Below are 14,574 nucleotides of genomic sequence, written 5' to 3'. Positions count from 1 at the left end.
ATGTCACAGAACTATTGTTACAAATTGGAGTCCAAGGATCCGAGACTTTCATTCACTCAGACTGGGGACCAAACTGACCTTGACCCCTCCTCATCCCCCGGCGCTCGTCATATCGTATGTGGTCTTAATTCTTTTTGTCTAATACAATATTATCTCTTATCTCCTTCATCACACAACTACATTTCTACATTTTATGCCTTAAAACACACCGACACGTAACAGTAACACTTTTTTTCTACATCTAGATAACATACACTTTTTAGTACAACTCTAGCCTACGCACAGGCTGCTTGCCCATGTAGGCTAATTTCCATTTAGAATATATATTAATATGTAATAAATACTTAAATTATATAAATAATATTATCCAAATACTATACTTAAAATGTAAATAAATGTAATATCTATGTATATATGTTTTTGGAAATAAAAAATGTTTCTATTTCTATTTCTAACTAGTCCTTGAGTTTGATTGTTGCCAAAATCTTCCTTTACCCAAATTAAATGTAACAAAACAATTTTACAAGCGTTTTCTTTGGTTGTATGTATTCAACATACATGTGCATAATGATGATTCTTCATATTACTACACATTTTTGGAAGGCCAGGGAAAGAAAGGTTCTGACTCTGTAGTGTCTTTCTTATACGATTGTTTGTCAAAAATCAAAAATAAATTCCCCAATGTTACAGAAATAGTGCTCCTATCTGATGCGGCTGGAGGCCAAAATAAAAATGATAACTTGCTAAGATTTTGTTCATGGTATGCCTATACCTTCAATCTTCAAGTTAATCAAATTTTTCCCGTGCGAGGGCATTCCTTCGGTCAATGTGACCGAAACTTCGGTTTGATGAAAACAGGAATAAAGAAGAAAGCAGTAGTGGAAAACCCTCAGGCATATTTGGACAACATTTGTTCATGCCGTCAAATCCCCTCACCTTTCATATTGGTTGATGGTAGTGATGCACTGTATGATTGGAAAAGTGATTTAGAGCCGTATTTCCTTAAGCATCCTTCAAGTAAAAACTCTAAATTTGGTATTCATCAGTTTGTTATTATTAAATACAAAGGTTGTAGTACTTTGTTGTGCTCTCATTCCTACCATGAGGTAATGCAACCTTTCAAATACATGAAGACTCACCCTAAAGACCACGTGTTGCAATCAAAACAAATAAAGTAGCAGACGTTTTGTCTTTAATGCCTTATTAAAGTCTTCAAAACCATCAATTCTACAACGATTACTTCAAGACTGTAGATGGAGAACTAGAGCAGTCATCTCCTGGAGCCCAACTGCCAACAACTTCGGAACAGACCCATGATGACAACAATGATGACCAAGAATCACATTATTCTGATGATGGCATTGACAATGACTATTAAGTAAACAGGCCTTATAATTTTGTGAATTGTATTGCGTTAAGTGGCTTTGAATACTTTATTTGATTTATGTTGCCATTATGTATTTGACACGTAATCAATAAACATTTAATTTTATTCACTACGAAGCATTTTATTTTCTAGCCTGGTATTATTTACTAATAGTAATGAGGTAATCGTAATAAAAATGGAAATGTTAATAGGTAATAGCTAATGTACCTGACTTGGTACATTTGTATTTAAAATATTATTTTGTACAAATTTATCTTTGTAAAAAGGGCATATAAAAAAGTTGGTCTATGCAAGAAGTTACACAAATCTATATTGTATACAGGTATAATGTTAGTTATTAATGTTTGTAAGTCCTACATGTCTTTATTCTTTATTAAATTTGCAACAAGAACAGTTCAAACATAAGTTAAATTTGTTTCAAACATCAAATGTGCAACTAAAGACATATTTCAAATTTATTTTTCTCAAAACACTGCCCTTTTTGCAGCTACTGCCTCAATTATTTTAAATTGACGCTATACATTTCTCAAAGATATTGTAATAAAGAGTTTCTGATTTCTAAGTTTGATTCTTTTTGTTATACTCACTTATTAACATGTCTTATTAGATACAATGTATGGTTGTATTAGATAGATATAAAGTTTATGTTATTTGATCAAAATAAAATGTCTTTGCATTCGCAAATAAAGCTTATGTAATATGTTGTGACACTCTTTGTCATTTAATGTATGAATACCAGAGCAAAGCCTCAATCTTAAGTGCGCACTAAGAGCGAATTGCTTTAATTGCTCCTTTGTAACATGCTTTGTAAACTGCTTTAATTTTGTCTAGACAAAGCCTTTATTCTTATTGAGGAGATTAATAATCTTATAAGGAAACATATGTTCTATATAAACAAACAATGTCATAAATAATAAAATCGAGCAGTGAAGTCAAATTTATTAATTTCAAATTTTAATTCAGTTTATTTTGATTTATTGTCAGTTAGCGAATCAAATGGAATCAATGTGTAATAGAAATCAAATCCACTATTACAGCAATTATTGCTGCAATCATAATAATTCTCAATGGATGCATGCCCCAAGTTGCAACAACTTTAATGTTTGTTGTGAACAAAAAAAGATGATCTATCAACCAGGTGCAACAAAAGGTCTAATTAACAGTTTAAAAGATAAAGTTATTGGTATGCAAAGTGATAGTTTACGGTTTAAGTTCAGGAAGAAACCAGGTAAGAGAAAACAAAATGAATACTACTGCCTGATGTTACGCAAAATTAATACACTTGAGAAAAAACTACAGAACTTAGAGGACTTATATTTTTCTCAAACTGACCATCCAGAGGAAGAATTATGTGATAGTAAGCACATGTGTGATTATCTAACATTTTACAGTTCTGTCCGTTCTCTTGTAGATATTGCTAACCAATTAAAAGAAGAAATTCACACAAAAAGTGATACTCAATTCAAAAATCAAAATATTTGTCAGTTGTATAATCGAATTCATGTCCTTGAATCTGATCTTCAGGATTTATTCTTATATTTAAAACAATTACAAAATTGTAGAAGTATATCTGACCAAGAAAAGTCATTTTGTCAACAAAATAACTACAAAGAAAATATTGATGCTTCCTCCCCAAGAAATAGAGTGGTAGATAACACACAACCTTATACTGGTAAAAGTATTCATCAGTCTAAGCAAAAAAGCAAAAATAAGTTTAACCGCACCAAAAGATTTAAAAAAGAGACTCCAAATTTTGACCAAACAACACAGACAACAACAAATTCCAATCTTACTAATAAAACCTCGGCTGAGCTTGAAAAACCACCAAGCAAAGTGACATTTAAAATAAATCCAGAGAATACAAAAAATAAGAAGAAAATAACAAAACAAGAGAAAAACAAAACAAAAAAAGGTAAGGGAGATAAAAAAGGCAGTAAAATGTCTTCAAACTCACCCTCAAAACAGTCTCAAACTCAGGTTGTTAATTATTATAAAGAAAACACAAGTGAAAATAAAGACAATTCACAAGATAAACTTAATAACTGCAAACATAAAAGACACAACAGATTTATAGGCGATAAGCCTGAGAAGTCATATAGGCAGGCATTCAATTCAAAACCAACCTGTCAATATCATGTTGATCAATCATCATCTAATATTTCAGTTTGCTCTTGTGAATCATGTATAGCTGAACAGAGATGGAGATCTTTAAATAAATATAAAAACAATAGTGTAAGACAGTCACAAAAAAATTCAGATTGTTCGTGTAGTTTGTGCAATGACAGCAGTGACAGAGAACACATACCAACAATTTACAAAACACCACACAACAACAAAAAAGTACTGTTCTTAAAACCTACAAATGATGAATCAATGTATAATAGAGCTGCAACAGATGGAAATCAATTGCAACATAAAAATAGGAAGATATATCCTCAACATTTTGATCTACCTTATGTTGAAGAAGATGTTTGTTTCTGTAAACCTGAATTGGCAAACAATGCTCCTAGAAAAAACACAAGACAATATCCTGCTAGATGGAATAACCAATTTTATCAAAATTTGATGTACATGCCTTATCAACAAAGATTAAAAAATAAAATAAAATCAAAGCAAAAGAAACGAATGAAAAAAGGTCATAGGCCAGAAAATGACAAAGAGTACATTAAAAGTGTGTATTATTATGACATTTCTCCTGATAATGATTCAGACATAGTTAAAAACCCAGATAAACAACAACACCAGTATGATGAACAGAACAATTCCGACAAGTTTAAAAATAAACAAGCTAATACTTTTAACATATCACACAGAGAACAGTACACGAGAGATTATGGAGGTTCTCAGAATCAGAGTAATAACTCAAGAAAACACTTTGTTTCAAATAAAAAAAAATATAAACATTTTCCAAATAATAAATATTGGCACCATGGAATTGACAGTTACTCTTCAAATTCTGAAAGTGAGGAATCTAACAACAATAAAAGAATTCCAGATAATCTGCCATTTAAGAAAAAGCTATCACCTGGAACGCATCTTCACATTAAATTTTATGAAAACGAGGAAGTTGAGGAAGTACAAAAATTGCCATATAATGGTGAAAAATCTGCAAAATTTAAGCAAAGAGGTCCTTTTCGCACACCACAATTTTATGAAAGAAAAGAACCCAATAATTGGCCATATGATGACTGGCAAAGGCCACACAGCTGGGGATTGAATAAGTTCTTTCGACGACACCAACAGAATATGAAATTTAACAAACCTTTTGGTCATAACAGTAGAAGTTCTGACCAAAATGAGTACAGCTCTGATGATTCAGCTTGCCACTGCCGAGTAAACATGTGTAATGATCCAAAATGTACAACAGATAATGTACCAGATGATATGGTTGTATTTCTTGAAAATAATGACACGTCATCACTCAGTGAGACCTCAGACTTGAAGAAAGTAATAAACTCTCTTAAAGATTTTGAGACTGACGTATGTGAAAATTGTATTGTTAATGAGAAAAAAATCAAACTTGTACCAAATGATGAAAAAAAGTTTAATGGCAAAGGAAAAACCAAAGTAATTTTAAAGAAAGAAATTATAAAGTGCCCAAACTGCAGAAGCAAACTCAATAAACGAATTTTCAAAGCAACTCATAAGTGGTCTAATAGTGACATTCCAGATTCTAAGGGTAAGCGAAATTCAATTAAAGAAGTACCCTCTAAAATTCTTGAAGAAGATATCAGGTCAACTAAAGCATACCCTAATGGAATACAAATGGAAAATACAAATTCACCTAGAATTAATTTCAGTGCTAGCCCAGATCAGAAAGTACAAACTGCAGATAACAAAATTGAAGATTTTTCTATTTTAATGCAAAATAAAAAACCACTTCCAATCTTTCAGGCACAAGTTGATCAGGGTAATATATTTAAACATCCAAATTTACAAAATATTGTTGAATCCCAAAAATCATTGGATATACCAAATTATGGAAACACAATAAACATAAATATAGAGAGGGGATCATATTCTATAGGGACTTTCAATGATAAAAAAATACAACACACAAGTAGAGAAAATACGTTAAATGAACCTAAACTAAACAGTGAGAAATTAACATTTATAAATTCATTTGACAAAGAAATAAAAAAACAGGAACAATTCGTAAACAAAACAGATGAAAGGGATGAAAATCCTTCTCAATGCGATAAGAGTACGGCAATGTCTAAATCTAGTAAAACAACTATTTTCCAGTCATTAATTATGAAAACTACAAAAGAAGATTTAACTACAGCGACTAAAAATGATACCCCCAAGGAGCAAAATAATACTACGCCTTACAACAATAAATCGGAAAATGGTCTGCCTCCAAAAGAAGAATATATGGAAGAAAACAAAAACACTACAGCAACAGCAAATTTATCTACTGTGATATCAACGGATAAGAAAGTTATGCCATCAAATAAATATCATGGGTTTAAAGATTATTTGTACTCCAATAGAATGCCCTATAAGCCATTATCACAAAAAGTGCCTCTTATATTTTCAGCCTTGACTAGAAAAGGAAAAAATAATGTCTCAGTGACAAAAATAACAAAATCTAAAGAAGTATTAAACTATTTTCCAAAGAAGTCCATCAATTGTATAAATCAAGGAAGGAGAACTAGTAAACAGTTCAAACACAGACAAACTGGTTACCCAAAGATATCTTCAAAAGATATTCTGAGGAACAGCGGAAGGAATCAATTTAGAAATTGTCATAAGAGTTCTATTTATAACAATCTAGAAGAAACTTCTTCCGATACAAAATTGGATAGCATTAATGATATTGCTGAGATGCCATCAGAGAGTTCCTACAGTGTTCTCAATTGGGAAAAAGTAGCTAATAAACTTAAAGAAGAACAAATCCTCTCTTAGATTGAAATCTCAAAATTATTATATAATTGGTGTGGTGGACCAATGTATAGTATACATAATTGTAGAAAATTCAAATAATTGTGTTAGATACAACTTATATTCATAAAAGAAACAATTGAAAATCAATAAAACTATTAGTACAATTTTTAGCATATTATTGTTAAGATTTGTCACCTGATAAAATAATAATATTGTGTAACATTTGGTTTTTTCGTACTTTCACATTGTGGATGTTCAGTTGTATTTTATACTTACACAGCTTTCTGATGCAACTACATGAACTTGGTTTGTTGAAATAGACAAATTATCCAAATCTTTAATAAGTCTTGGTAAACAATTAATATTCTTAAAGTATTGTACTCAAAAGTAATTAGAAATTCCTCTTTAACTTTTTGATTGCTAGAATGGTGGTGATGTCTATCTATACAAGAATCTGTTGTGATGAATGAGATCCCCACCTGACACCAGAAGAGTAAATAATATTATGTTTATCATTTTGTGTTATTAATTTTATTCTTAGACTTTTTACACCTGAATGAGGACAGATTGATCTTTTTGTGTTGTAGTATAGATATTACTCAAATTTACCAATACATATATCCTTCAAAGTCTTTCATCATCAAATATGCAATCATCAGGTGTTATGATGTCAAAAGGCCTTAGTAAATAAGAAATACATTTAAAATCACTGGACAATTATGTACTTTTTTATATTTCATTAGTTTTTACTATAAGAAGAGCTCCTTCAATGAATAGTGTTATACATTTGTAAAATGGCAAATGTTCCAAATCCTGTTATATTTTCAAATCAAGAATAATGAATTTATGAAAAAGTAATAAGTTATATGCAATTATGTAACATGCAATTAACACTAATTAGCAGGTAAAAAATATATATTTCTTGTCATTTTTGGGTATTGTTGAATAAAACACTGTGATACAAATTATGCACCTATGATGCTTTTAAATTCATAAAAGAAATTGGACTAGATGAATATAATTAAAGAAGAATATAGACAATTGTATGGCAAACATCATACTGTATTTTTATTTAAATAGCTAACAACAGAAAATATACAATGCTAAGAATTAGTTTGACCACACTGAAATGAAGTCTTAGACAAATTAATATTTACTATAGTTAATATTCCCTACTACAGTATTTCCTTTACAGTAAGATCATCTACCCAAAAACAACACCTTTGTATTCTTTACAGTTCTTCAATTTTTACTTTCTAAATAAGATAGAACAGCTGGGAAGAGAGCTATATAACTAAGGCAGAGCTTGATCTCATTATGTAATCTATACAGGTCCTCCTCCATAGACTAGTGGATATAGTCACAGCTCTCTAACTGAGAGATCACGGGATCAAATCCAGGGGAGATCCCATCATACAGAAATAACAGCCAAAGTGACCCACACAGGCCAGCATAGCTTAATGAGATTTAAAAGAGATTAAAAAAAACCGAACAGGCACAATAAAAACAGATTGTACCAGCACATTACCTGGAGAAGTTGATGAAAAGGCAAAATAAAAACTCACCTTGTACAGGCTCCATCATGTCAAGTGAGCAACAGCTCAGTAGGAGGTTTATCTTCATAGTAATTATAACAATTTCTTATTCATTTAGGACAAGCACCTGAGGAATAACTGTTATTGCACTTAGCCCTAAAAGAGCCTTTGTGCTGTTTCCGGAGTAACAGGATATTCAGGATGGACTGAGGGTAATAACTTTTAAGATGCCATGTTATATTCACTATCAACTGGTCACTATCACTGTCGTGTAATCTAAGAAGGGGAGGCTGGGTTCTGTTCCAACCGTAGTTGGTCATTGTAGGATTTGTGTAGAATAAACAAATCAAAAAATAAAAACTCAATTTATTACTTGTGACACTAAGTTGCTGAGAGCACACAAAATTTCAATGTGCAAGTTATTGGGAAGAAGAGTTTCATGGAGGTTTGGACTGTGACGTATAGAGGAATTGTATGTTTTAGTTACGTTGGTTATGTGCAAATAATGTCTCAAATTTTGATGAACAGTATCAAACCAATGATTAGAGTTATCCTTACTCTTAAATGAGTCATTGTTTTGTCAATATAGCCTTTGGGACAATATTTTCATACATTTGTTAGACTAAAAAGTCTACAGTCATAAAGCACCTCATTCTGCACTTGTATTACACTTCAATTGTAAGGGGTAGAGAAAAAAATCATAATTTCCAGCTCTGCCTTACTCTTGAATAGACATATATTGGTGTCAAATCTGTTCTTTTTACGTGAAACAGTTTGTAAGATAATTTGTGAACAAATCTATGCGGACACACAAAGATATTGGTTAGACTGTCTTAAAATATTTACGATTAGTTTTTTTCTAAAAGTAAATGTACCCTACTTTGTGGACTACACAGCTTGCTGCCTTTGTTTGTACCCTTGGTATTCATTTTTCGAAGGAACAAATAATGGTAAACTTGATACTGTACAATATACAGTATACTTCTAAATCCCTGTTCATAATAATATTATCCTATTTTCTTGGTTCAGTCTGGGAATTATATCAATGTTTATAGACCTAATCAGTGAAAAATCTATCTCGGCAATTTTCTGTTATAATAATGTCTGGTATATATTGCTTTGTGACTCAATTTGCTATTGTCATGGACTTACTGTGCTTGTTTGTGTAATATAATGTTTTTTGTAATAAAGTTGTAATAAATGTAACAAAATAATTTCAGCCATATGAAGGTTCTACAAATATTGCATAGAGGTTCTTTTGTTTTTCCATCTATATTTTTGTTTATCAAAGACTGCATGCGTTAAATGGAGTTACATAATCCTTTCTTTCCTTAATTAAATTTAACAAACTAATTCAAAATAATATAGGAAAGAACATATGTTACAATTTGAAGAAAATGATTTCAAAATGTAATCTCTTAAGTTGGGAAAGACTTACATGTTACATTTATAATATAAATACTCATAACATTTTAAAAATCTCAACACACATTCCAAAAACTAGAATTGATCCACATTTCATCCTTGTGGACTACAGGAGTGAATGCAAAAGCTTATATTTCCCGTGGGAATTTGAAATAAAGAAATACCAAAGATAAAAAACCTCAATCGTCTTTATTGTACATCATTAAATACACAGTCATACCACAATGCTTTTTTACATACAGAAATAAATCACATTACTTACTATGTAAGTTTACATTGGTAAAATATAATTTACAATTTATAACTAATATAGCGATTATATACAAAATAGCACTTGTATTAAACTAATAAAAAGGAACTAGATTCCATCGATTTTCGTAGTTTTTAAAGTTCTAAATCTACAGAGATCTAAGTATAGAAGACAATGCAGTGCAGTTTATAAAGCTACATCCATTATCCTTAAACATGTTACATATTTCATGTTAATGTAAAGAAGTGTAAATATATTTCAGAAATTATACCAGATGTATATGTAAAAGAGAACTCTTTTGTGGAGCGTATTGCTATAATAATGGAGTGTAATAATTATTTTTTGAAGTAATATTTGACATAATACTGAGTTTACAGTATTAAAATAGTATGCTGTAACGTCTACATGGAAAACAATTGTAATGAATTTACTTCCAATTAATTACATGAGTAGGACTGTAAGTGAAGGAAAGGCCAAGAAATTGAGGCCAAAGGTGATTGATGGTAATTTTATTCTATTCTCTGGAAATACTTTTTATAGTAAAAGTAAATATAACATGTTGTTATTACTTGTAAAAATTATACAATAGGTCCTAAAAATGTTCTAGATTTTCCATCATTAGTTTCAAACATTAAACTTTTAATAAAAATTTAGAGTTATTTGGTTTATTATTCAGAAACTTAGTAATTAATAATAGTACTGAACATAAAAAGTAAAATACGAATACTGATGATGTCTTTGATAAGTAATAATGGAGAAAGAGAAATGTTAAATCTTCTAATGATTATAATAGCTTGTTACTTTAGATAAGAATTCTCTATAAAAATACTTTTTACTAAACAATTTAATCTTTAATCCCTATGCCTATACAGTTTGGATGCATTTAAATTATAACCTTGAGTTATAAAATATCTACAAAAAATAAATTTGATTATAAATAATTTGATACATTCTATATTCATTATCAAACAACATAAAGAACATCAGCAGGTAACAGTGCTAATTTTAGAAACTCTATTTACAGAAAGTTTTTTTAAGCATATCAAGATAGTAAGCCTTAAATCAGTTTAGTTCAGTTTATTTTATATAAAAGAAGTAGTTTATTTGGAAGATGAATACATACATTCACATTAAGCTGTAGGGAGTGATAGATGAAAGCACAATCTACGCAATGTATGTATCCATACAGAAGAGGAATGTGTCACAGACCACAAATGGACATGATATGCATTGTACTCATACATTAAGTAACAGTTATTTCAGTTAAACGACTGATCCAAAGATATCGCTATTTTGTTGCCTTTCTCCACCCAGTTTTTCAGTCTTCCCCTCAGTTCCTCCAAGGATTTAGATTTCGCTTTATTGATCCTCTTGTATTTTACATCTTTGGGCTTCGTTACTGACCGATGGTTGCTCATCACTCGATTGTAAGTCGTTACGTGGTTTTGAGGTTCCGGTTGTTGATCTTGATCTAACCGTTCGAAGCTACCGTAAAGATCCTTCAGTCTTCCTTTGTGTGTTTTCCAATTGTTATTGGGTGGTTCTTCGATACCGGAATCGAACTGATTTGATGACTGTGGCTGGTCCGAATCACCATCCTCCTCCACACTGTAGACAGTCTCCAGGACCTCAGGCCGCCTCAGGAAGCCGTTACTCCGCCTCATAGACGAATATTTACAACTGATCGGGGTCTCCAGGGCATCGGATACACTCCGTATGACCGTCACTCCTTCTGAACTGCCCTGCCGGAAATCGTCATCCTCCATGATGACTGCACTGTCGCTATCGTTGAGGGAATCCAGGTTGGTCTCCTCTGCGCAGTCCAGGCCCGCATCGCTCAGTCGACTCTGCAGCTGCTTGATGGTACGCTGCTGACGCACGATGACAGCATCTCTCTGTGCCAGTAAGATGCTGATGTCATGCTGTTTGCGACACAGACGAGACTCGAACAGCAGTAGCTGTGACGACAAGTTCCTCAACTGCTCACTGCGCTCTCTGGCCAAACGTGCTAGCAAGTCCTCCTGTGACAGACAGAAATATTGTACAATTTAGAATTATTCATTACAAAATCAGAAGGAGTTGTAAGGTACCAGAATCAAATGAATGAATAAGTAAGAGAATCATTCACTTTATTTCCAATAATTAAAAACGGGAAAGGAAAATTAAAATTCTTCTATACAAATTTGATACAAAACATTATGTAAAATAAAAGGTATACTAATTACCCTAAACAATGATACAAATAAAAAACTAATTAATCAATTCTTGAGACTCAATTATTAAAGCTGCTACAGTAAGGCTGAACAGCTCTCTTATCTCATTGAATTGTTGCGATGTTATGTTCTTTAAAATTTATCTTTAAACTAAATTGACTAGAATATGAATGATTTATTATTTTCTTACACAGCGTATCAAATAGAATTTTACTGTTGAAGTGAATGGCCATTACACTCTCTACATCATAACAAAATTCTTTCACTACATATTTGTAACGGATTATTTAAAATAGTGTCTTAAATCACTTAAAGCTATTTAAGTTACGTAATTTTCAAAATAAACAACTGAACAAACCAACTATATGAGAGAAAAATGTAATTTGGATATATATATATATATATATATATATATATATATATATATATATATATATATATATATATATATATATATATATATATATAGGAATAAAGGCAATGCATTTATTAAAAAGTAGTTTCTGAATACTAGAAATAAAATGAATCATATGATCCTATATATTAGATTTTGTAAGTATTAAAACAAAACAATTAATTTGTGACAATGAGAGCTGAAGCTAAAATATGAGATGTTTAGGATCTAATGACTAATATATTTATGTTAATCATCAAAACTTAAATTGTTTTTATTATACTTCTTTGAATAAATAAAAGCCACATTGAGATGAAAAACCAACAGATATGTTAAATTTCATAGAGTTGTTTTCTTTTATTTTATTTATAACTAGTACTATATTGATTTGTCGTAAAAATGTATTTCGAAAAATCAGAATTTATATGTATATATTACTTGGTATGTATATATATATATATATATATATATATATATATATATATATATATATATATATATATATAATTATAAGATTTCTCTGGAGGATACAATTATAATTTCTCAGAAAAAAAGTACATTACATAAAAATAAAAACTTTGTGTGAAATTTTAAATGTTTCTGTATTGTATTGTATTTGGTGCACTAAGTATATGATCCAACTTTTATACGTGCCTGAGCTTTGACTCGTCGCTTCCAAGCAAGCAGTTGGTGAGACTGTGCGCGGTGTCGGTCCCTCAGCTCCTTGATGACTCGCCTTGCCTCATCCAGCGTGAGTACCCCCTCGTCTGTGGGACACACACTGTCCTCTATGGTGGACCCGCCATCCTCGAGTGTGGAGCCCCCATCCACTGTTGATACACCATCCTCTTCCTGGTCCCCGGGCTGGGAGTCACTGCAACAATCATGGTTGCGGTTACTTTCAGGTGTTCTGGTCCGAAATTCAACAGCTAATGCGAATTCTACAGTTTAGAATCTAAGAATGAATGAATAACGTTTACTCCAGCAGTTTATATGTATCATATATACAATGGTTCTTAAATGAAATAGCTATTATTATATATACAGCAGCTTATATGTGTAGAAGATCTTTGACATAGCAGAATTACTTGCTAAGTCCATGAAATTTAAAGCAAAACGTAGTCCAGCAAATGGATAATAACGTCATCCCCCTCTCTAACCCAACCTTGGGACTAACGGCTTAAAGGTGACTTCCGAACCACCACCAATGGCTGGGCAGGCGTGCTGCTTGTAAGGATCGCTCAGCGGTCACCTGTCCAAGCAGCAGCCGCTTACTTGATTCGGTTATCGGTTGTAGCGTCTCTACTGTGCCGTTGGCTGTGTTCCATCTTTTCTGTTACTCGAACAGCTTTCTGTGGGTATAAAACAATTAAAATCTCAAGTTCTTAAACATTTTCAACACCGACAGTTACCTCCAATAAAACCCAGTTACATTATAAGAGGCTCAGTCAACCAAGAGTACCTCAAACAGAATACACTGATTGCGATGTAGGCTACATATCAGTGAGTTATCCTCAAATCCCGTTGTCCTGGTATATGTTGTAACATGATTAGAAGTAGACGCCACCATCTGATGCATCATTTACGTGTTAATTAGCTGAGTACGTTTACTTCACTCGAATATGATGAGCGCCGAGCGGGCCATGATTCATTCATTTCTTCTTCTTCAGCTCCGCCCGTGGTTGGTTACCACACCGAAAGGAGCGCTAGTCAAGATACCTCGTTTCTGATTGGATGAAAGTATTATTTCACTCAAAGTGTCAGCTGAGGTAAACACTATTCACCTTTCAGTTGTCGTTTACTAGTAGTGTAATTTTTTCAAATTGCTATATTTATTTAATGTATTTGAATACCACGTGTTTATTTTCTATACAGTTTTTGACACAAATCTCTTACTGAAAATATAATTCACAAAATTGACTATTTGTGGCTAAATTGTAAACTAAAGCTTATAGCTAGTATAATGTATCCTTTCAATTCTAAAAATACGAAAGTTTGTAAATAATGATGTTTGGCTACTTGTATGTTTTGGGTGGTGGGTGTTTAATACATAATCACACCAAATCAAGCGGACAGATTTAGACGAAATTTGGCATGTATACTGCGTAGATAAAAGAATAACATATAGACACGTGTTTATTCCGAAATACACTTATTATAAATTATTTATTTAAAAGTTTTTAGTTATATGAGCAAAATACTATCTGTTGTTGTGTGCTGCAAATAGTTATGGCAGTACTATTATATAATTTATATACTATAGTCGGCAGTAGTAAGAACTTGAAACTATTTAGTTTATTTTAGATACTCAAAATTAGTCCACTTTGACATAGCGGGGTGACATATTTACAGTAGCTGAAGAAACAAAAACGGAGGGATCGGACAATAGTTTGATTCAACGATTCATTCGTTCTGTGATTATAATTTGGGGAAACAAAGGGACGCAGTGACCTCTTGTGACCATTCATTGCAATGGAATCACA

General features: G+C 31.8%; 1 protein-coding gene across 1 annotated transcript; it reads right to left on the bottom strand.

The window, feature by feature from the left end:
• Positions 1-9,404: 9,404 nt before the first annotated feature.
• LOC124361188 lies at positions 9,405-13,419 on the bottom strand. The gene is made up of 3 exons (XM_046815227.1): positions 13,367-13,419; positions 12,746-13,001; positions 9,405-11,505 (listed from the first exon to the last, which is right to left on the bottom strand). The coding sequence occupies exons 1-3, from the start codon at positions 13,417-13,419 to the stop codon at positions 10,744-10,746; spliced, it is 1,071 nt and encodes a 356-aa protein (XP_046671183.1). The 3' UTR covers positions 9,405-10,743.
• Positions 13,420-14,574: the final 1,155 nt, after the last annotated feature.

Source organism: Homalodisca vitripennis, chromosome 4 (genome assembly GCF_021130785.1).
Source record: "Homalodisca vitripennis isolate AUS2020 chromosome 4, UT_GWSS_2.1, whole genome shotgun sequence".
Lineage (NCBI taxonomy): Eukaryota > Metazoa > Arthropoda > Insecta > Hemiptera > Cicadellidae > Homalodisca > Homalodisca vitripennis.
The sequence above is the reverse complement of the archived record's forward strand: the minus strand, read 5'-3'. Positions and strand labels throughout refer to the sequence as shown.

Excerpts from the sequence above, each read along its gene's own strand:
- LOC124361188 (XM_046815227.1), bottom strand. The coding sequence starts at position 13,419 with ATGGAACACAGCCAACGGCACAGTAGAGACGCTACAACCGATAACCGA. Across the intron at positions 13,002-13,366 it reads ACAACCGATAACCGAATCAA|AACACCTGAAAGTAACCGCA; the intron begins GTAAGCGGCTGC and ends ATTTCGGACCAG. Across the intron at positions 11,506-12,745 it reads AGCGACGAGTCAAAGCTCAG|GAGGACTTGCTAGCACGTTT; the intron begins GCACGTATAAAA and ends TGTCTGTCACAG.